The sequence below is a fragment of the Lonchura striata genome, chromosome 25 (genome assembly GCF_050655825.1).
Source record: "Lonchura striata isolate lonStrDom1 chromosome 25, ASM5065582v1, whole genome shotgun sequence".
NCBI lineage: Eukaryota > Metazoa > Chordata > Aves > Passeriformes > Estrildidae > Lonchura > Lonchura striata.
The window spans coordinates 1,526,479-1,548,037 of record NC_140727.1 but is presented as its reverse complement, the minus strand read 5'-3'; the positions used below and the strand labels follow the sequence as shown (position 1 = coordinate 1,548,037).

Genomic DNA, 21,559 nt, shown 5'->3' with positions numbered 1-21,559 from the left:
GAGGCCAGAATCCTGGGGAAGGAGCCAGGCGAGCCTTTCTGTGCCTCGTGCCTTTGCCATGCAGTTTCGCCGTCGCTTTATTAATTGAGAAGGCAAGAGGCAATTAGTGGGGCTCGTTAATGCCCGGCCCGAGTCCTCTGCTCCTGCACCAGGCAGCGGGGTCTGGCTCCTCCAGCAGTCCCAAACACCCCACAGGGAGTCCCAAACACCCCTCGAGTCCCAAACTCCCCAAAAGGAGTCCCAGATAACCCTCAAGGAGTCCCAAATAACCGTCAAGGAGTCCGAAACACCCCACAGGGAGTCCCAAACACCCCAAAGGGAGTCCCAAAAACCCCAAACACCCTGAAAGGAGTCCTAAACACCCCAGAGGAGTCCCAAATAACCTTCAAGGAGTCCCAAACACCCCAAAGGAATCCCAAACTCCCCAAAAGGAGTTCCAAATAACCCTCAAGGAGTCCCAAATAACCATCAAGGAGTCCCAAACACCCCACAAGGAGTCCCAAACACCCCACAAGGAGTCCCCAAGCAACCCAAAAAGGAGTCCCATACACCCCAAAATTAGTCCCAAACACCCCAAAAGGTGTCCCATACACCCCACAAGGAGTCCCAAACACCCCACAAGGAGTCCCAAACACCCCAAAAAGGAGTCCCAAATAACCGTCAAGGTGTCTGAAACACCCCACAGGGAGTCCCAAACCTCTCACAAGGTCTCCCAAACACCCCAAAAAGGAGTCCCAAACACCCCACAAGGAGTCCTAAACTCCCCTCAAAGAGTCCCAAACACCCCACAGGGAGTCCCAAACACCCCACAAGCTGTCCCAAACACCCCTCATGTCCCAAACACCCCTCAAGGAGTCCCAAACACCCCCCAAGGTCTCCCAAACAGCCCCCAAGGTCTCCCAAACACCCCCCAAGCCTCACGGGGCTGGACATGGGCACCTGCTCCAGCCAGGGATGCGCCAAGCGCCCCCACCCAGCTCTCCCAGAGGACGCACGAAGCACCGGAGCCTCCGGGGGACCCCCCCAGCTCCTCCCCCGCCTCCAGCTCTCCGCTCCGGCGACGAGGAGCGGCGTCCCCCGCTGTCCCCCGCTGTCCCCCGCTGTCCCCCGCTGTCCCCGGCGCGGCCTCCTCACTTCGCCACGAAGCAGTAGGTGCCGTAGGCGCTCCTGTCCTTGCTGGGGAAGCCGAAGCTGCGGACGCCGGGCTCGGGCAGCCCTCCGCAGCGCTGCCGGGGGGTGCTGATGGGGTAGCGCACGCTGCCGTCCGCCAGCCAGCCCCCGTCGCAGCGGTCCAGCCGCGAGAACTTCCAGGCGGAGAAGAGCTGCCCCACTTTGGCCAGGGCAGCGCCGTGGCTGCGGCACGCCTGGCTCGCCTCCTTGAAGTTCAGGTGGCCGCGGATGAAGTAGACCTGGCCTGGGGGACGCAGCGGGGACACGGCGGTGAGCGAGCGGCTGCTGCGGAGCCGGGCGGGCAGCGGAAGGACGGGGGAGCTGCGGCAGGACCTTGAAGAGAGGAGGTGAAGCAGAAAGCGTCGAATCGGTCCTTCTGCTTGTCCCTGGCGCCGTAGGTGCGCACGCCGGGCGGGAGGAGGCGGCCGCCGCACGGCTCCCGCGCGTTGATGATGGGGTAGTGCACGGTCCCGTCCAGGATCCAGCCGGCGTTGCACCAGTCCAGACCCTCCGTCCAGGCTGTGGGGCGAGAGGCGACTCAGCGGCGGCACGTCCCTCCGCCCCGTCCCCGGCCAGGGTGGGTTTGGGCTGCAGGGGGGTTCTTTTCGGCACCCTTCACCTCTGTAGAGCTGCTGGTAGGTGGCGAGGCGGGCGTCCTGCTGCTCGCAGGCTCGCTTGGCTTCGTGGTAGTTGAATTTGTAGCGCCCGTTGCTGGGCTGGTAGGGGAAGACGACGCCTGGAGGGACAGAGAGGGGGTGAGGGCATCGCCGTCCCCACGGAGGCTTTGACACAACACCCCAGAGGATTCGGTGCTAAATTTAAGGCTGGGAACATGCGATGGGGGTGGAGGCCCCGAGCCACCATTCCAGCCGAGCGCGCCCCTCCTGCCACGTCCCCCCGCTCACCCTCAAGGTGCAGCGTGAGCGAGATGCTCTCGTCCTCCAGGCCGTCGACGAGCTGGCAGCGGTAGCGGCCCTCGTCGTCCAGCGCCACGTCGGTGATGGTGAGCGAGGCGTCGTAGCGGTGGCCGTGCCGCAGGCGCGCCCGCGGGCCCAGCGGCCCGTAGCTCTTGTGCAGCAGCCCGTTGGTGATGATGATGATGCTCTCGCCGTAGCTGGCCGGCTCCACCTTGCTCCACTTCACGCGGTAGTTGCGGGGCAGCGCCCGCAGCACGCAGGGCAGCGTGGCCGTGGCGCCGCGCCGCGTGTGCACCGTGGGGTGCAGGGGCTCCAGCAGGTACTGCAGCTGCAGTGGGGCTGCAGCCCCCCGGGCGGCCTCAGCACCACCTCTCCCACACCCCCCGAGCGCCCTCAACCCCCAGCAGCGCCTGATGGTCTCTCTGATCCATCCCGCCTCCTCTTCATCCCTCCTGCGCCTTCAGGAGGCACCGCTCCGCTCCTGCCCTGCCTGACCCGCCCAGCACCACCTCCCCTCCCCAGCACCGGCTCCAGCAGCAGCGCCCAGTCCTCCCTGCGGGCCCTGCTCCCCACATCCTCCCCCCAGGCCCTGCTCCCTACCTGGGGTCCCCGTTGGCCGCTGGAAGGTGCTGGAGCCCGGGGGAGCTGCCAGGAGCCAGAGGCAGCCGAGCAGGAGCAGCCGGTGCATCCTCAGAGGCGGGGGCAGGATGGAGCCTGGGGGAGCGCGGGGGTCAGGGACAGACACAGCCCAGCTTTGAGGGGCCTGCAGGTGTGGCTCTGCTCTGTTGTGCAGAGGGGACACTGACCCCCAGGCCGTGCCAACCCTCCGTCCTGGCACCCCCCAGTCTCTTACCGTCCCCAGACAGGTCCTTTGGGGCGCTGCTGTGCCCATCCAACGCCCCCTGCCCACGTGCTGCCCCGGCTCCTGCTGCTTCCCTTCTCCGTCATAAACACCCCAGGGTGTCCTGGGCAGGCCAGAGCCGCGCCACGAGGCAGAGGGGACACGGGGACACGGGGACACGGGAGGTGGCAGCAGGTGATCCCGGCCAGCCCTTCGCTGTCACCGTGCTGGGGCGGGCAGCGTCCTGGCAGCCCCGCGGCGCCGCGGGCCCTTGGTGCCCGCTCCCATGGTGCCAGCCGTGCCCTCGCTCCCTGCCCTGCCACCCTCTCTTCCTGCTTTCTTCTCTCGTTTTTTTTCCCCCTCCAACACCTCCCCGAGGAGCGCACGGGGAGGAGGAAGCACAATTTCCCATTGTGAGTGTCTTTCTCTTTATTGTTCTGCTCGGCAAAACACAGTGTGCCCGGGTAACAAACATCCCTTTATCTGCAGGCCGCGGCTTTGGGAATTCAGGGAAAATGTCAGTTCTGCATCGGGCTCCAGCAGCCTCTTGGGCTGCAAACCCGCCCTTAGTGCCGGCCCCAGTGCTGGGCCGGGGCTCTCTGATCCCACAGACAGCAGGGCAATGGTTCATTTTACTCCATCCCCGGTGAAGGGATGATGTTCCCACCCCTTGAGGCTCTGGAGGGCTGTGCAAAGGGGCTGCCCCACCACTCGGGTCCCACTGGATTTATCCTGCCCCCCAAAAAGGCTTCGGGGAGGCTTCCCCATCACCCCCCGGAGCAAAGCACGGGCACACAATGGTGCTGTGTTCTGGGCTGCCACAACTTCTTCCTCCCCCAGGGTCCATCTCCAAGGGTGGAGGAAGCTCTGCTCAGAGGAAGCACAAGACAAGCAGTGACTGTCCCCAGCAGCTCCCTGGCCTGGCCATGGCACACACACCACAGCAAACAGCCCCCCCAGGGGAGGGGCACCCAGGTGCCCTCATCCCCCACCTGCTCCAGCCTCTTTTCAAGAAGGGACACCAATTCTGATGCCAGCAGGCTGCACTGGAAGCCTTCTGCCAGCTCGGAATGGTCAGAGCTTTGGCTCGCTGCGATGGGCACAAGGTGCCCGCAGCTTTGCTCTCCCCGGGCTGAGGGAGGCCAAAGTGGAGCAGCAGCACTGCAGGCTCCTCCCTCGCAGCTCCCCACGGTTATCGGGTGGGTCCGAGGATCTTCGGAGAGTCTCATCTCCCTCCCTCACACTTCCCGTGCCCACGGCTGCAGAAGCACATCCTGTTCTCCCCCAGCAGCAGCTCCGGGCTGCTTGGCTGCAGGATGCCGATTCCCAGCTCCGTGTTATCACAAACGAGCTGTTTCTCACATTTTTGCCAAGTGAAGGCACCAGCTACAGTCCCCAGCCCTCACAGAACCACAGCCCGAAGCAGAACACTTGCAGGGACTCCCAAAAGTGACTCACCCCCCTTCCCCATCCCGTTAGCATCAGGGCACGACCCCAGCCCACCACCGCGTATCTGAGTTCAGAGTTTGGCCCGGTGCTGTGGGAAGGAGTCACACAAGTCACTCTCCAAATATACACTGCGTTACTTCTCTGCTGCTTGTCTCTTTTCTCCCTTTTGGGATCTGCACCCACTCTCCAAACAGCTCTGCAGAAGCAGAGGCAGCCAAAGGAAAGCCCAGGAGCCCCTTGTGCTCAGCTCCCCCAGCTCCTGGCGTGGGCTCCACCAGGAGCCCCTGACTCTGCTCCTTGGTCCTGTTCTTCAAAGCTCAGCTTCTCCTTCTCCCCTCTCGACCCCACAGGAAACCTCACCCCCAAAACCCCCTGAACACCCGATTTTCCTTCTGACCAGGGAATTTGAGCCCAGCTCTGTGGGACTTTGCTGAGCCAGCACCTCCACAGCAGCTCAGTCCCACCACATCACCCTCCACTTCCTCTGCCTGACCCAGTCCCCAGAGGCAGAACCCTCATGCTTCCCCTCCCATAACTCCTGCCCCACCCCAAATCCGGTCCCACACCCCAGCAGAGAGGAACACTGACCCCACACAGCCCACACACTTCCCAGCACAGCGCCTGGAGCCACCTGATGTGGCAACGCCAGGTGTGTGGAGGTGTGCCAGGGCATCCATCCCTGAGCTTCCGTGTTGGCAGCGCTGCCCCGCTCCCGGCACTCCCTCCGAGGTGAGGGAGACACCTGGCCCCAGCCTGGCACCAGCCTGGCACCAGCCTGGCACCAGCCTGGCAGGCGGAGTTTGCAGCCCCAGCGTGGCTCTCCCCATGCGCCCCCTTTGCAGGACTTCGCCTCGCCCGGCCGCCCCCCGCCATGCCTGAGCACACAGCCGCCTCCAGGCTCCGGCTCTCCGGGCTGTGCTTCCTCCTGCAAATCCTCAACATCCTCCTCTTCGCCGCCTTTGTGCGGTACAGCCCCGGGGGCAGCCCCGGGCCGTGCCCGCCGCAGCTGAACTGCAGCCGCAGGAGCCCGGCCTCGGCTTTCCAGCAGCCCCGTGAGTACCCCCGTGGCCGTGGGGGCACAGAGCCCTTCTGCTGGGGGGGATGGCACCGGCTGGCACCGCTCAGGCTGCAGACCTGTCACAGGGTTACCAGCGAGGGCACATCGAGCTCAGGGTTGGGTGCTGCTGCTTCCCGGAGGGGGTAAAGCAGACGTGCCGCAAGGATTTCTGCAATGCCTGCACAGAGCCAGCGCCAAAAAAGGGATATTTGGGTCTGGGACGTGTGTTAGAGCAGCGGAGCTCGGAAGGGATCGCTGAGTGCAGTGAAAAACTGGGGATCCCACGCCTGGAAGGGAGCGCGGCAGCTGCTCCGGCGCTTTCTGCAGAGCTTCCCAGGGAGCAGCGGGGCTTTGCAGGGCCGGGGGTTCACCCCGAGCCCCTCCACGGAGGGTTCGGCTCCCTGGGTGCTGCCACGGGGCTCGGCAGGGGCTGGGGTCTGCCCTGCCGGGAGCATCCCGCTGCACGCGGGGCAGCACCGCAGAGCTCCTGCCGGGGTCAGGGGCTGCCCCTCGCTTCTCTGAGCCGCACACAAGGTGGGCAATGGGACGGGAGCTCCGGAGCGCCCCGGCCGAGAGCGGGGAGCGAGCGGAGCCGCCGGGCAGGGAGCTGGCAGCCGGCAGGTTTGCCCGGTTTGCCCACGGAACCCCACCCAGGCAGTGACTCACGGCGGAGGCCGGGCCACCGCTGTCCCTGAAGGGCTGCGAGGAGCATTCAGCCCAAGCAAGAATCACGCCCCCCATCCTCTGGTTTGCCACCAAATGGTACCAGACCCGTCCCACCTCTCTGCTCATCCTTTCTCCTCATCATGGAACGTGATGCTTTCAGGGGCAGCTGCGAGGTCCCAGCGGTGCTGATTTCTCAGAGCCACTTTCGTGCTGGTCTAGTGGGTGCAGACAGCTCTGGGCCACCCCAGGAGGTTTTTGTGCTGTGGGGTGAATGGCCTGAGATACCTGCACGGGGCAGTTGCAGATGGGGTGGCCAAGAGCTGCTGCCGAGGCTCACATCAGGCTGGGATGGTTTTCCCTCTCCTGGCACTCCCCACTGCAGATCTCCAAGGAAGATCTTCCACCGTGGCTCCAGCTCCCATCAAGTGGAGCGAGCCTTCAGCTCCCCAAAGCCTGTCAGAGCAGGGGTGTCTTAGTCCTGTGTGAGTCCCCCCAGGGACCAGCAGGAGGGTGGCTGCCTGCCCTCAGCACCTCCCCGTGCCTCTCCTTCTCCAGCAGGTTTTCAGGATGCCCACATCCAGGTGCTGCTCAGCTTCGGGTTCCTGGTGGTGTTCCTCAGCCGCTACGGGCCGGGCAGCGCGGCCAGCAGCATCCTCGTCACAGCCTTTGCCATCCAGTGGGCTCTTCTGATCCAGGGCTTCTTTTACTTCTTCCTCAACGGCAAAATTTACGTGGGAGCCCAGAGGTAAGGCAGGAGGGAGCCCAGGCAGCTCATCCCAGCCCAGCCCCGGCACACGGGCTCCCTCCTCTGTAAAACTCACGGCTCTGCTTTGGAGGAGGGTTTTGGAGACAAGTGGCACGGGGTTGTTTGAGTGCTGCCCTGGCAAGGGCTGTGTAAGTACTGCCAAGGCATTCGGGGGGGCACCCTGGCCCCCACCTGCCTCCAGCCCAGCCATCCCTGTGCCAGCAGCACCTCAAGGCTCTGCCTGCTCAGCCTGCAGGAGCAGCGGGCTGCAGGCTCAGCTCCTGCTCCTCCCAGCGCTGCCCAGCTCACCCCTGGCACTGCCAGCTCTAGTCCCACACGTTTCCCCTCCTTCCCAGCCTGGTCAGTGCTGACTTCTGCACCGCAGCCGTTCTGATCTCCAGCGGAGCTGTCCTGGGCAGGGTAGGCCCTGGCCAGATGCTGCTGCTGGCCCTGCTGGAAGTCTCGCTGTGCACTCTCAGTGAATACATCCTGCTCGGCCTCATGGCGGTGAGTCACCAGGCAGGGAGCGGCCCTGGGCTCCCCACGCCGAGTTCTGCCTCATCGGGGGGCACAAATCCCCTGCCCCACTCCCTGCACGGTGCTGTTCCACACTGCCTAGGTGAGCGACAGCGGGCGCTCCTTGACCGTCCACACCTTCGGGGCTTATTTCGGCCTGGCGGTCTCACGGGTCTTGCAGCAGCCCCACAAGGACAAGAGGAAGAGGGAAGAGCAGCGGGATAAGGGGCAGCAGACGGATGTCTTTGCTGTGGTTGGTATGGAGCTCGGATCCTACAGCTCCCAGGGCTGCTGGTGGAAGGGTCGTCACCAGCATGAGGGTGGTGAGGCTGTGGCTTTCACCAGGAGATTGCTGCAGACCACCGAGGACAGATGTCCTCCACCTCCCCAGGGAGAACCCTCTTCTAGAAAAAGCTGTTCCTTGTGTTCTACCTGAACCTCCCTTGCTGCAAGCTGTGGCCTCGTGCATTTCTTGGCACCCACGAGAAGTTTGTGTCCCACAAGGGATCAAGTCCAGCACCAAGACCTGCTCTACTCCCTGCAGGAACCATCTACCTGTGGATTTTCTGGCCCAGCTTCACCTCCAGCACCACTGCCCACCACAATGCCGAGAACTGGGCAGTGCTCAACACCTACTTTTCCCTGGTGGCAAGCACCGTGGCCACCTTCATCCTCTCTCCTCTCCTCTACGAGGAGAGCACCCCGAGGATGGTAGGTCCTCTCCTGGGCAAAGCCGAGCTTCACGTACTTCCCACATCCTGCCCTGTAGGAACAGTAAACCTAAACACACCCAGGGCAAAGAGGGAGGCCTGTTAGGCTCCCTTAGGTTCATTCAGAACCAATTTGATCTCTGAAGAAGGCAACCCCTCCTCCCAGTCCCACTCTGATGCTCTCCATGGAGCCAATTCCCCTGACTGTGCCCTGCTCCATCAGGTGCAGATCCAGGATGCCACCCTGGCTGTCATGGCCATGATGGGCATGGCTGGGGAGATGCTGGCCACCCCCTTTGGGGCGCTCATCGCAGGGTTTCTGGTTGGCCTGATCTCCCCACTTGGCTCCAGGTTCTTCACGGTGAGTCCCCTTGGCACAGCCGAGGGTGCCGGGTCAGGGGATCTGCCCCCGGAGCTGCAAACCCGGGGCTGCAGCACGGCCTCCCTGGGCAGCTGGGCCCCAGCCCAACACCAGCTCCTCCCTGTGCTCTCCCCAGCCCCTTCTACACTCCAGGCTGAAAATCCAGGACACCTGTGGGGTTCACAACACCCACGGGCTGCCCGGGGTCCTGGGGGCCTTGCTGGGGACGCTGCTGACGCTGCTGGCCACCGCAGACACTTACGGCTACAGGTGAGAGGAGCCGGAATCGGGGATGCCGGTGGCTCGGTGCACCGAGCTGGGGCCACCACAACCCCTGAGGTCAGGGCTGCTCCACTCCCCCTGTTCCAGCAGCCCTTTAGAAGGCATCACCCAGAGCCAGGAGCCCGTGGCAAGCTCCCCAAAGCCTGTCCCCTCTGTGGCATGCAGGCTGGAGCTGGTGTTCCCGCTGGTGGCCCAGGGCAGCCGGACGGTCCCTGAGCAAGCACTGATGCAGCTCGGCGCCCTGCCCCTCACCCTGCTGCTTGCAGCACTCGGGGGCAGCCTCACAGGTGAGTTTTGCCCCTGGTGCAGCGGGATGGGCTGTGAGTGGCATCGATGGGTTCGGGGGGAAAGGGCAGTAGCAGCCCCAAAGCAAAGCATCCCCACCAGGCAGGCCGGGCAGAGCCCAGGGCTGCTCAGCACTGCGCAAACCCAGCCGAGGCTGGGGGGACCCCCGGGGCCAGGGCTCCCCTTGGGGCCAGGGTTATCCATGGGGCTTTGCTCCCCTCTGGCCAGGCTCCCCCCGAGTTCGTGCTCCCCCTGCTCCACGCTCCTCGCTGTGCCCGGGGCTCCCCGCGGGGTTGAGGCTTTCCCCAGGTCCGTGCTCCTCCCGGGGTCGGGGCTCCCCCCGGGCTCTGGGCTCCTCCCGGGTCCTGGCACCCCCCAAATCCCGGCTCCCCCCGGTCTGTGCTCCCCGCTGTGCTCGGGGCTGCCCCTGAATCCCGGCTCCCCAAGAATCCCGGCTCCCCCCGGTCCCGGCTCCCCCCGGTCCCCGCTCCCCGCTATGCTCGGGGCTCCCCCGGTCCCCCCGGTCCCCGCTCCCCGCTATGCTCGGGGCTCCCCCCGGTGCCCGGTCCCCCCGGTGCCCGGTGCCCGGTCCCCCCGGTGCCCGGTGCTGCCGCTAGATGTCAGGGGAAGCCCGGGCAGCGGCCGCCCCGCTCTCAAACGCCCTCGCCCGGCTTTCGGCGTCCTCAGGAGCCGTCCTGAAAATCAGGGTGCCGAGGTGCTGCCGGGACGCGCAGTACAAGGAGAACGCCGCCTTCCGCGAGGTAAAGGTGGGGAATTGTTGGTGAAAGGGGTTTGTGGGTCTCCCGCAGCAGCAGGGGTTGGAAATTTCCCCCCAGCTCTTGGCACCCTCGCTCCTCTTGCAGCAGCATTCAGGGCAGGAGAGCTGCAGTAAATGCCCCCGGCCATGGATTCACAGAATCCCTGACTCATTTTAGGTTGGAAAAGCCCTCTGAAAGCATCAGGTCAAACCGTTCCACTACTGCCAAGGCCACCACTAAGGGCCACATCCACAAGTCTGTTAAATCCCTGCAGGGATGGTGACTTTACCACTCCCCTGGGCAGCTGGGCCAGCGCTGGACAATTCCAGCGAAAGAATTTCCCCCAATATCCCATCTAAACCTTCCCCCCAGCACCAGTGTGCCCCGAGCAGGGCCCATTTCTGCCCCTCTCGTGTCTCTGGTGCAGGTGCCCGAGGAAGGATCTGAGCCCAGTGCAAATGGAAAGGAGGAGCTGGGCATCAGCACCTTGGTGTGATGACCCCGAATCTCCAGGCAGGTCCTGCAGCACCAAAGGTCTGGCATGGCCGGTGCCAGCTGGCTTCTGGCAGCCTGAACGTCCCCGCAGCCATGCTGGTTGCCACGCAGGAGCCAGCTGCTGGTCCCAAACGTTTTGGGAGCAGCTGGGTGTGCACAGGCCTCTGCAGGGTGAAGAGGGGCTGTGGGATCCCTGTGCTCTGCTCACTGTGGGAGCAGCACAGCTCTTGCTGCCAGGGTCACCTCAGGGTGTCCAGGCTTGGCTCAGCCACTTCCCCTCCCTGCTCCTTGCCTCAGTTTCCCCATCAGCTGCTCTCTGGAGGAAGGCAGTGGGGAGAGGAGGGATGATTGTGTTGGGGAATGGGCACAGGAGGCTGAACAGAAAGCAGCAAAGACTTTGTACAGACACTTCTGCGCACAGCAATTAAAATATATGGATTTTTTTGTAGCTTCAGGATTTGCCCCTGAATTCTCATGGCACCTGCCCAGCTCTGCTGGCTGTTTCCTTCAGGTGTCATCCAGGGAGGAAGGCAAAACCCCCCGATTTCCCCTGCACCCCAAACACTGATGCCCACTTGGTTTCATGGGCTGTGCCACCCACCTGAGCATGGTGCAGCCTTTGGAGTGTGGGACAGCACCCAGGAGCAGGAGCAGGGTGACAGCGGGGTCCCCAGCACAGGGGTGACCCCTGCCTTCCCCTGACCACCTCACCTCGCACCAGGGGCTCCTCTCAGCGCAGAAATGTCCCCAGCACTCAGCCCTGCTGTGATAGGGATGCTCCTCTGGCCACTGCAGCCCCAGCACCCAGAACCCGGCCCCACATCCCCCTGCAAAGGGGCTGCCACCGCACCTGGGAGCACACTGGAACACCCCGGGAATGCTCGAGGGAACCCACAGAGAGTCCTACAGCGCCTGGAGCAGGGGCACAGCCCCAGAGGGCTCCCAGAGGGGCGATGGTGGATGTGCCAGGGGTCCCCGATGAGGGGGGACACCTTGGGGTCCCATCTCTCATGAGCCGGGGGTGGCTGTCAGACACTTTCACACTTCCCGTGCCAGACTGGCGCTCGCCATGTGGGATTCCCGCGGGCACACGTGTCCCCAGCTGCCAGCAGCATCCCTGAGGAGGGGACCACAGCCCCACCCCACAGAGGGGACAGGGGGCGCAGGGCCAGCACAGCAAAGTCTGGGGCAAATGCTTTGCTACCCGACCAGAGCAGCCGCAGGTGGGACCTTCTTGTTCTCAGATCTGCTGCTGTTGAAGCACACAGGTTTCCTTTAATTGGCTGGACAAATAATGCCAAAAAGGTAATGAAAAGCATTTGTTTGCAGGTGATCATAAACGTCCCCAGCAGTAAGTCAAAACTTCTTGCTTTTATATGAATCAAACTGTCACTTTAACTTTCCCCACTTTCGTGGTCCGTTAGAGAAAACTGGTGAAATCAGCACATTTAAATGCTTTGGTGTCACTGAAATTCCATGACGAAACACAGGGAAGTGGGTCACGCGTGCCCGCTTCTGCTGCCGCTGCGGGCCCTGGGGAAGGTTTCTGCGGGCAGCGGCCCCGCTCCTCGCTCAGGCGGCAGCGGGGACACGTCCCCGTCCCCACGGCCCTGGGGAAGGTTTCTGCGGGCAGCGGCCCCGCTCCTCGCTCAGGCGGCAGCGGGGTCACGTCCCCGTCCCCACGGCCCCGTGACATGCCAGGGGCAGAAGGGCAGCGAGGGCTGCCGGGCTCCAGTCGTCACCCCCAGCCCCGCGCCACCCCCTCCCACCTCACCTCCTCCCCTTTCCCAGGCAGCCCCCTTCTCCTTTTTGATCTCCTCGCAGCGCATTTCAAAAGCGACCCACTGCGACGGGGAGAAAATCCCCTCCAGTGAGATCATTGCGAGACCCTCAGCCGCCGGGGTCGGGTGTGAAATGGACCTCCCTCCTCCTCCTCCTCCTCCTCCTCCTCCTCCTCGTCCTCGTCCTCCCCTCGGCCGGCCCCGGCCCCTCGGCAAGGCTGTTCTGTTTTGTAATCGGATTAGGGGAGCCCCGCGCCCTCCCCGCGGCCGCTCCCCGGCGCGCCCGGCCGCGGCCGCCGCTCTCCCCGCGCTTGTTTAAGCGGGCGCGGAGCTCGCCGCGCTCCGTGCGGGAACCGGGGCCGCCGAGAGCCTGAAAGGTTTAGTCAGCGAACAAATTGCTTCTCTGTAGGGGCCGTTTTCTTCCCAAGTTGAACATAATGATGGCAGTTTGAGGAACAGATGGTGCAGCTAAGCAGATAATCCCGCCGGGCTCCGGGAGAGGCAGCGCCGGCTCTGCCCGCGGCGCCCGGCGCCGGCCCGGGACGGGAGGGTCGCGCCGCTGTCGGGGTGACGATCGCACAAGGAGCTTGGGCGAGCACCCCACCTTCACACCTCTTCTGCCTCGGGGGTGGTTTGGGTGCCAGACTTCGCTCGTGCCTCAGTTTCCCCGGCCCTGCGGGGAGTCCTCTGCTCCGTCACTTTGCAAGGCTGGGCTCACCTCCGGATCGCAGCCTGGCCTGGGGAGATGTAATGCGAGACAAAACAGCTTTCCCTGCGCTGGAGCAAAGGACAGCCGAGAATTTACAGCTCGTTTTCCTCTCATTTTCCTATTTTGCCCCTCTCTCCAACAGTATGTGGAAAGAGCTGAAGAAATTCCACCAGCTCGCAGGGGCTGGGTGTGCGGTGTGCCCGTGTCAAGCTCGGGGACGCCGGGATCTGCCTGCTAAATGAGTCTTTCTTTAAAATACACCAGCGGGACGAGCCCAGCGCCCCGCAGACACGATGCAGGCAGGGCGAGGCACGGACACGGCTGCGTGGAGCAAGCCCTGCCCGCCTGCCCACGCTGGCACCAGAGACCCTTCCCCAGGCTCGGGGCTCCCACAGCCTTCAGGACACGCTCCGGGCACACTGCACCGATGTCCGGCGGGGTTGTTTCATTCATGTCCCCGTCCCCTGAGAGCCCCGGCTCTGACAGCTCCCCTGCCCTCTCCTGGCAGCCCAGCTGCCTAATTCACCTCTTGCTAACGCAGGAGCTCAATCAGCTGCTCGAAGGGCGTTTTACGAGTCAAAGCAATAACAACATCCCTCTGCTACAGCTGGGGAAACTAAGGCACACAAAGAGGTGCCGGCAGTCCATTGGAATTAGAAGCAGGACAAAGCCCGGGCTCCCCGAGCTCCTGGTGTACATGTCCTTACACATCCACAGCCCCCACCCGCAGCAGCTGATGCCGTGTGCTGTTTGATAGAAAGGCAGCTAATCATCTTTCCCACCTTCCTTGGAGTGTGAATCGTTATCTCAGCGACACCTGTAAAGCTCCTTGTCAGACAAGGCTGGTGCACACATCTCATAATGGGCACCAGATGGGAGAGGGAGGGCTCGGGAGAGCCTGGCCGGCCCCACGCTGAACAAAGAGCATGCCCCACGGCTTCCCGGTACGGACTGGTCACCAGCACTGGTTTGGAAGGTCAGCAGCAAGGAGAGAGCCCAGGCAGAGGTGGCAGTGGAGGAAGAGCCACCACCCATGGCCCTGAACACCTCGATAACTCCCCAAGCAGCCCTGCCCTTTGGAAAAGGACCTGGCAAAAGTGACAAGTGAAGGTTCAAGGCAGGAGAGGCACGGAGCCCTGCTCACCACAGCGTGCCCAAAGCCTGGCACCGGGCACCCCAAATCCTCCAAAGCACATCCCACCATGCCTTGGAGCCTCTGCTCAGTGCCAGCCTTGCTGTGGCACCACAGGTGCAGAAAATCCCCCCACAAATTCAATGGTGACAGGGAGGACACGATGTGAATCAGAGACAGGTCCCTGCACTTGGACTGAGCCAGAGCCCCTCAGGCTTCCTCCCCGACCTGAAACTTTGGGGGCAGAGCTCAGCCCCTCTGCCAACCCGCACCCCTGACCCAAAACTCTGGGGGCAGAGCTCAGGCCCTCAGCCAACCCACCCCCTGACCTGAAACTCTGGGGGCAGAGCTCAGCCCCTCTGCCAACCCACCCCCCCGTGGACGTGCCACTGCAATTACAGAATCACATTTTCAGGCCTCCGTTCATTGCCAGCAGCATAATGAGCCCCCAGGCACCATTAGTGGGGGCAAAGCAATTAAAATTGCTGCCCTGGTAGCTGCGTGGGTGGCTCTGGTGTGGGCTGCTGCCAGTGCCCGTTTTGGGGCGAGTGGGCACCGCCAGGCTGGGCAGGGCCTCAGATTGCTGCCTGTCCCTAGGGGTGAACAATCGACTCGTTTTTCCCCATGTTCAAAGAATAATAAAATAAAAATAAAGAGGGAAGAACGGCCCCAGTAAAGCTGGGAGTCAAGTTTATTTACAAACTGAGTATGAAGTGAAGGGCCTGGAACAAAGGTGTTATGTAAGGGACAGTCACTAAGGGGCTCTTTACCCACGCTAATTGCCACTTGCTCCGTGATATCCATTTATCTCACAGCTGAAATGGCCTCCTCAGGCTTGTGGGTTCAAGCAGTGCTTGTTTGCAGCACTGCCCAGTGCAATTAGTGCACCAGCACAGGGGTGGTGCGGTCCCACCACCCAAACCCACCAGGAAGCCTCACACCGTCCCAAAAAGTGGGATCATGCCCACAGAGGGTGGATGTGCTGGTGGGCACGTGGCTTGGCAGGGAGAGGCGCTGCCTTGCGTGGGACTGGTGTTGTGTAACGGGGGGGACAACGGGGCTTAGGTCTGCAGGAGGGACCTCGAGGTCATCCCAGCCCAGCCCGGGTGCTGAGGGGCAGAAAACCATCGTGGGATTCTTGTGGAGGCAGCTGCAGAATGATGGTCCTGTGAGGAGAGCGAGGTCTGGAGAGGATGAGCAGAACCTGCTGCTTGTGGTGGTGGTCCCCAGGGGTCCAGCTGGAAACTGCCCTCAGGTGCAACAGCCCAAAAGGCAGAAACCAGAATAAAAACCACCGTGGGGAGCAGAGGCTGCTGTGAGCGCTGCATCCCATCCCTGCCCTCACCCCTGGCATGTCCAGGGGCACAGAGAGACCCTGAGCTCTGCTCCAGCCAAACTCAGCAAAGGGAGGAAGACGAGGTGGCGGCACCCCCAGGAGTCAAGAGGTCGATTTTATTGACAAACTGATTCTTGAGTGGAGCAGGGGAACAATGCTGGCCTCAGCCCGGGTCACTGGGGCTGTGTAAAGCAAGGGAGAGCCCTCCAGGCGAGTGGCCTTTACCAACGTGTTTGCATAACCTCTGACCCCTTCTTTTGGGGTTTAATTGAAATCCCAGCTCGGTGACAAATTGGCATGACCAGCAGGCTGGAGGCCGGGAGGGTGAGCGTGGAAGCGACGCTGGAAATTCCCTTTCCTGCTCTGGCGGTGACCAACCCGCTGCCCCTGCTGCCCTGCCGTGGGACACCTGCAAAGCCCAAGGCGTGTTTTAATCACACCCTGCTCCTTGGTCTGGTGCCGTGGCACTGCCCAAAGGCCACCACAAAGGGCAACTGCCCGAGCCCACCAGCAGCTCTGTCCAGTACAGGCAGGAGCAGGAAAACACTGCCTGGGGGGTGTGAGACTCCTTCAGGAGCGCTCTGGGCTGAAGCCTCCTCGGCTGGAATGCTCTGATGCTTCATTAATCCCAGAACTCGTTAGGCTGAGGCATTTGCAGTGTGCACCCCCACCACAGAGACCCCTCTCCCTCGCTGTCCAAAGGGAAAGGTCACAGCCCCTCTCCAGTCTTGTCTCGAAATAAAAATGGCTTTGGAGCACCAATAGGAGGAATGAGCTGCTGAAAAAACAAACGTAACTGAAGTCCCAAAGCAGTTCCCACTGACTGGGGATCAAAAACTGACACTGAGCCAAACGGAGCTGAAGTCATCCTACCTCGGATGTTCCTGGGAGAGATGTGAGAAATGATAGAATTCCCCGTGATGGCAGAAATCTCATTTTCTGCAGAAACCAGACTAAAAACAAAGAGAAAAAAAACCCAAACCAGTCTCCTCTCAATCCCCATCCCTTTTCCAGAGCACTTGCAGCATCCCAGCTGCTCCGTGCAGCACATTGGTGATGCAGAGCTGGTGCTACGTGGAGGTACCAGTGCACCTGAGAGGGATGTCCAGGTGAGTGTCCCTGCTGGCTAAAGGGACTCCACAGAGTTACAGCAGAACCCTCCAAAGCACAAATATTTCCCTCCCACTTTCCTTCCTGTCCCGGAATACCAGATTCTGGGATTAGACTGCAGAACTTTCCTGCCCACAGGTAAAGATTTAATATTTCCCATTGTGTAGATCATGCAGGGTGAATCCCAGCTGCCCTTTACGGGGTTGGAGTAACGTCTGGTATGGTGTGCAACCACACCCCTGAAGTGCAAACAGCACAAGTGAGGCTTGAGCAATTCCCACTCAATCCGAGCCGTTTCCACGTGCAGGCAGGGCCTGCGAGTCCCTGAGGTTCCTGCCTGTGGTCCTGCTGGCCCTGCCCTGTAGGGTTTCACTGGTCCTGGAGGAACATCCCACACTTTGGAGCCACAGCCACACGTTTTGCAGCACCAACACGAGACTTTCCCTCAGGAGCGTGTCTGTACATCCAATTCACATTGAAGCACCTTAAAAACAGAGCAGTCCCACATGGAGGCAAAACCCAAAAATATCTCCATTGCCGCCTGCTTGACTGTCTGCATCTCATTTGCAAATCATTTACGGGGATTTTTACATATCCTAAAATACTTCTAATTGCAGGTTTCGTGTCTGTCATCCGTCACTGATTAATACATTTCGTTGCTATTATTGTTATTAGTACTATTAACCGTGCAGCCATCCAATTCACAAATCAAAGTCTGTTGCCCAGGATGGAGCCACAAGGATCAGGTTTGTTTCTAGGAGGTGCAGCCATCAGAGGTGATGAGACCCACAAGAGCAGCCCCTTGCCCTCGTGGATCTCAGACCCCTTTGCAGAAGATGTACAAGGCGGGGTGGAAATCGGCCCCAACGCCTCCAGCAAACTGGGGGTACTGGTGGGGACTGGAGAATTTAATTCCTTCACCCTCCCACCTCCCCATGCCGCCTTGCAGTTTGTCACGTTTCAAGGGAGACAAACCGGTTGTAACTTTGTTTTTTGACCTCCTTCTCTCACACACACCGCTGGGAAGAAATCGGGGATGATTTTATCCCCCCGTTGGTTCTGCCCCCGCCTCGCAGGACAGCCTCACGCTCTGCTGGCTGTCACTTAGCCACCTTCCCCCGTGCCCCGTGGGTCACTATTCCCCCACACAAACTTCGCTTTCCACCAGTTGAAGATCTTAGAGGCTTCTCGCACAAAACCCTTTGAGGTATTTCATGCGAGGCTTGAAAAGGCTCCTGCTTCCTCTGGGGGGCATTATCATGACAACCGCCTTTAATTCAGCGCAGCTCCAGGCTCCCAGCTGGATCCTCAGCCACGCCAAGTCCCCCCGACACCCTTCGGCTGGCTCAGAGAGGCCAAAGGAGCGCACGGGTCCCAGGATCACGGGGAACTGGCCCATCCCCATTTCCCAGTCCCCATCCTCATATATATTCCCTTCCAGTCGCCCCGCACTTTTCTCTGCGCCTTCTTCTTTTGCGAGCGCTGCCCTCCTCTTCCCCACTCCCACCGGGCGCTTCCCTCCTCCCCGCGGTCCCTCCTCTGTCCCCGGCATCCCCCTTTCTCTCGGCTCTCTATAAACAAAGCGCCTCAGTGTCTGCGGGAAGAAAAGTTGCATTATGCAAATGGGAAAAAGCGAACAGGAGATTTCTCACTCCGAGAACCCCCATTCCGGGCCTGCACCTCGGTTTCCATGGCATGACCAAAGCCTGCTGGAAGCTGGTTTGCATACGGATGAGAGAGGAGATGAAATCAGCACGAAAGCCCATCGCTGACAGAACGCCATTGTTTCGCCTGTCTGATTTGGAGGCTAATAAAACGCCATTAAAAAAAAAAAAAGAAAGAAAGAGGAAAAAAAAACCCTGCCGCTTTCATCCTGGCTTTGCTCAGGGACGGGGAGGGGGCGTTAAATATGGTGACGGAAGATCATCTGCACCGTCGGGCTTGGGGTGAAGGTGTTTGGCACCGGGGAAGGAAATTCCCAGGATGCACTGTCCCTGCAAGCCGAGCGATGCTGACAGGAGATGGTGCTGTGGGCAGAGCGCTGGGCTGCCAGAGGCTGCCAGGGCAAAGCCAGCTTTGCTCCTCTCCAGGAGACACGGGAGCAGCCGGGCATGAAACCAGCCCAAGTGCAGCCTCAAAGCCGCCCATCCCACGGCACATCTCGGGGAGTCCATCCGTGCACTCATGCCACGTCCAGGAGACACACTGGGCTGCGATCAGGCTCTCCTGGGTCACAGGCTTTCAGGGTGGAATGAATTAAAAGCTGTGAATAAAAGGCTGGGGTGGGGAGAAGGTCAGGGAGCTGCTCAGTGCTTCCATGCTCCTTTACCACACAAGCCATGACTGTGCTGGAGGAGAAGGAAGAGACAACACGGAATAGAAACACGCACGGGTGTCCCATCTGTCCTAACAGCCTCCTTGGGCTGCTCCTGATGCTCCAGCACATCCCAGCACCTTTCCCAGGGCTCCGAGTGAAGCAGAGATCCATGAGGGGTGAGCTGGATGCAGCAGGAGCCTGGCACTGGCTCTTGGCCCTCGGAAGCTCTTCTGCCCTTGGCCTTGCCATGGCCACCCAGTCCCTCTCCCGCTGCCAGCAGGGCATTGTGTGCAGTGTGTGCCTTCCAGAACAGCGTGATTGGCCTTGAAAGGGCTGATTTGCTTTCCCCGGTCCATTGAAACTCAGAGACCAAAGCCTGTTCCCTCCAGGCGCTCAGAAACCTGGCACCCTTTCCACTTCGCTTCCCTGCGCCCCTCGGCCCAGGGGCTCCTGCTGAGATTTTGCTGTCAACAGAGTTTTGTTCCTTTTCTAGGGCGGCGCAGAAGGGACACAAGGACCTTGAAAACGGCAGCTTCTTTGACACGGCTATTCTCCTTCGACCCCCCTGGCTGAATAAAAAACTCACAAAAATGGAGTTTACTGTATTTCCTCTGTAGGGGGAAAACACTGCATCTTGGTCCTAATTAATTTACCTAATTAACATTGGGTCTGTATGCAAAGACCTCTTTCTGTACCGGCCGGGACAGAGGAAATAACAGGAATAAAAATATATTCAGGCAACTCTCAGCCCCGACTGTAAAAGGGACATCGCAGGATGAACTGTGCCCCACCGATAATTTAAGCCTCAGAGAAAGAGTCTGCAGGAGAACAGCCTCCAGCTCCACCTCGCCTCTGTTTGGGGCCAAATCACACCAGAATGGCACTGGGCAGGAATGTCCTCGGGGAATTCACTGCTCGGGGGATGCAGCAGGAGGGACACAAGGCACAGATCCTGTGAGGGAGGGGAGCCAGGAGAATGTCCGTGAGTGAAAGCTGCTGGGCTGACCCTCCTGCTGCCTTAACAGAGGCTCTGTGCCCACCTGCCTGGGGCCAGCTCCATGTTTAGACCCTGAATTTTCCCAGGGCTTGCCCATCTCCACTGCTCCTGCCTAGGAAAGCCCTGCTCTGCTATTTTGTTCTTTTCCCTGCCAGATGCCAGCTCTCTTCAGCCTCTTTCTTCTCCCCACGCTTTGCTTTGCCGCATAGTTCCGGAAATCAGAAACAAAAGAAGAGGAAAGAAAATAGGCTGGATCTGGGGGGGAGGAGGGGGAGTTTCCCTTCCGTTAAGCTTTTCCAGCTCTCCCTGCCTCCCAATATGAGCCACGATATGGCACCTCACATGACGGGCGCCCGCGCCCACGTGCGTGGCCACGTGATGAGATGCCCAGTTATGCCAGGCTGCTGAATGGGGGCGAAAGCCAGGATGCTGGAGCCCAGCCTTGTGGGCAGGAGAAGCAGGAGGAGGCAGGAGAAGCTCCTCTCTGCTCTCGCTCTGCAACCCAAAGCTGCACTGTCGGAATCGGAGCTATTGATGATTCCCAGATTGTAGAAAGTCTCTGTCTTTCTGCCCCGTTACCAAAGAAGAATTCATAATTGGTCTGTGCTGGTTTCCAGGTTGTTTATTCTGTTTATCTCTCACATGTTCTGCTGCCCTGCCCAGCTCTGTCCTGCAGGGCAGCGTGTGGGGCTCTGCCTTCAGTGGGATGTTACAAACATTCAATACCAGAAACTCCCTGGGCTGCATTTACAAGAACGTGCCAATATCTGTCACCTACGTTGGACAGTGTGTCCCCAGCCTGAACCAACAGAAAAATGCCAACACCACAGTGAGACATGGAGGGCATGAAGAAGGAGAAAAAGGACAAGGCACACCCAATTTCCTTGTCCCCTTTGAACCCCTAATCTAAAACCCTAAAATTTTACTTTTGCACCCTTGCCACACTTAATTATTACTGATATCAAACCCTCAGAGCTGGCAATTCATCCTGTAAGATTGAAAACTCTTTTCCATGGACAGAGATCACAGCCAGTGTCTCTGGGGACTCTGTCCAGGGGGTTCTGACCCCTGCCAGGGTCCCAGAGCAGCCAGAGGGAAGCTCTGGATTCCCACACTGCATGGCTGAAACACACAGGCTGGAGGGAAAGTGCTCCCAGGCCACACACCCACAGCCTTTGTGGCTCAGTTGAAGCAGTGAGAGCTGTGCTATCAGGGCAGGATGTTGGCTCAGACCCGCCGTGGTTATTGGGGCCCTGCAGATCAGATTCTGGCAGCCAAAACTCCCCAAGCACTGTGAACTGCAGAGCCCGAGTCACTCATCTGCCTCTGCATCTTCGTGTAATCCCTCCTTCCAATAGGGCTGGCAGCCTGGCTTTAGGTGTCCACATTGTCTGAACACTTTGATTCACAGATATTTTTGGTTTATAAAGGGAAATTCCTCATCCTGGGCTTCATATTCATTCACTAAAACGTCCAGCAATCATCCTAGAATTTGCTTTCCACAACAAATAAAGCCCCAGCTCAGTGCGTGCTCCCATTTGGGAGTGTCAGCTCCCGTTCTGAGCTGCCTTTCCCAACTCCCCTCACTGATGACAGCCCTGGATTTCAATGCCCTGCGAGCAGCTCCCACCCTCGGGAGCCCCGTCAGGACTCTCCACGAGGGAGGAAGGATGGGCAGGACCCTTTGTGCATCCCGCTGGACCAGAGGGAAGGTGTTTGCAGCGAAGGCTCTGCTTGGCTTTGCAGGGAGGGTCGGAGCGTCCCCCAGCACCAGGAACGGCGCTGGGGCTGTTGGGGCTGAGTGGGGCAGGGGCTGCTTGGCTCCAGCCACAGTAAGAACTGCAAAGAGATGAGAAAATGGAGCCACACACTGAGGCTGGCACAAGGGCACCGCCCTGGCACTGGGGCTCGCTGCTGGAGGGGGA

General features: G+C 60.6%; 2 protein-coding genes across 3 annotated transcripts; one reads left to right on the top strand and one right to left on the bottom strand.

The window, feature by feature from the left end:
• Nucleotides 1–48: 48 nt before the first annotated feature.
• On the bottom strand, nt 49–3,262 carry HAPLN2 (hyaluronan and proteoglycan link protein 2). The gene is made up of 6 exons (XM_077789345.2): nt 2,941–3,262; nt 2,688–2,801; nt 2,076–2,426; nt 1,790–1,906; nt 1,504–1,689; nt 49–1,414 (listed from the first exon to the last, which is right to left on the bottom strand). The coding sequence occupies exons 2-6, from the start codon at nt 2,773–2,775 to the stop codon at nt 1,131–1,133; spliced, it is 1,026 nt and encodes a 341-aa protein (XP_077645471.1). The 5' UTR covers nt 2,776–2,801; nt 2,941–3,262; the 3' UTR covers nt 49–1,130.
• A 69-nt stretch (nt 3,263–3,331) lies between these two features.
• On the top strand, nt 3,332–19,232 carry RHBG (Rh family B glycoprotein). 2 transcript variants are annotated; one of them, XM_085561004.1, is made up of 12 exons: nt 3,332–5,106; nt 5,220–5,429; nt 6,659–6,845; nt 7,202–7,352; nt 7,465–7,618; nt 7,906–8,072; nt 8,295–8,432; nt 8,569–8,702; nt 8,880–9,001; nt 9,687–9,760; nt 10,185–18,813; nt 19,131–19,232. In XM_085561004.1, the coding sequence occupies exons 2-11, from the start codon at nt 5,249–5,251 to the stop codon at nt 10,251–10,253; spliced, it is 1,377 nt and encodes a 458-aa protein (XP_085417130.1). In that variant the 5' UTR covers nt 3,332–5,106; nt 5,220–5,248; the 3' UTR covers nt 10,254–18,813; nt 19,131–19,232. The 2 variants fall into 2 exon arrangements, with proteins under 2 accessions (XP_085417130.1, XP_085417131.1); XM_085561005.1 differs by lacking the exon at nt 10,185–18,813 and having other exon boundaries at nt 6,656–6,845.
• The last annotated feature ends 2,327 nt before the right edge of the window (nt 19,233–21,559 follow it).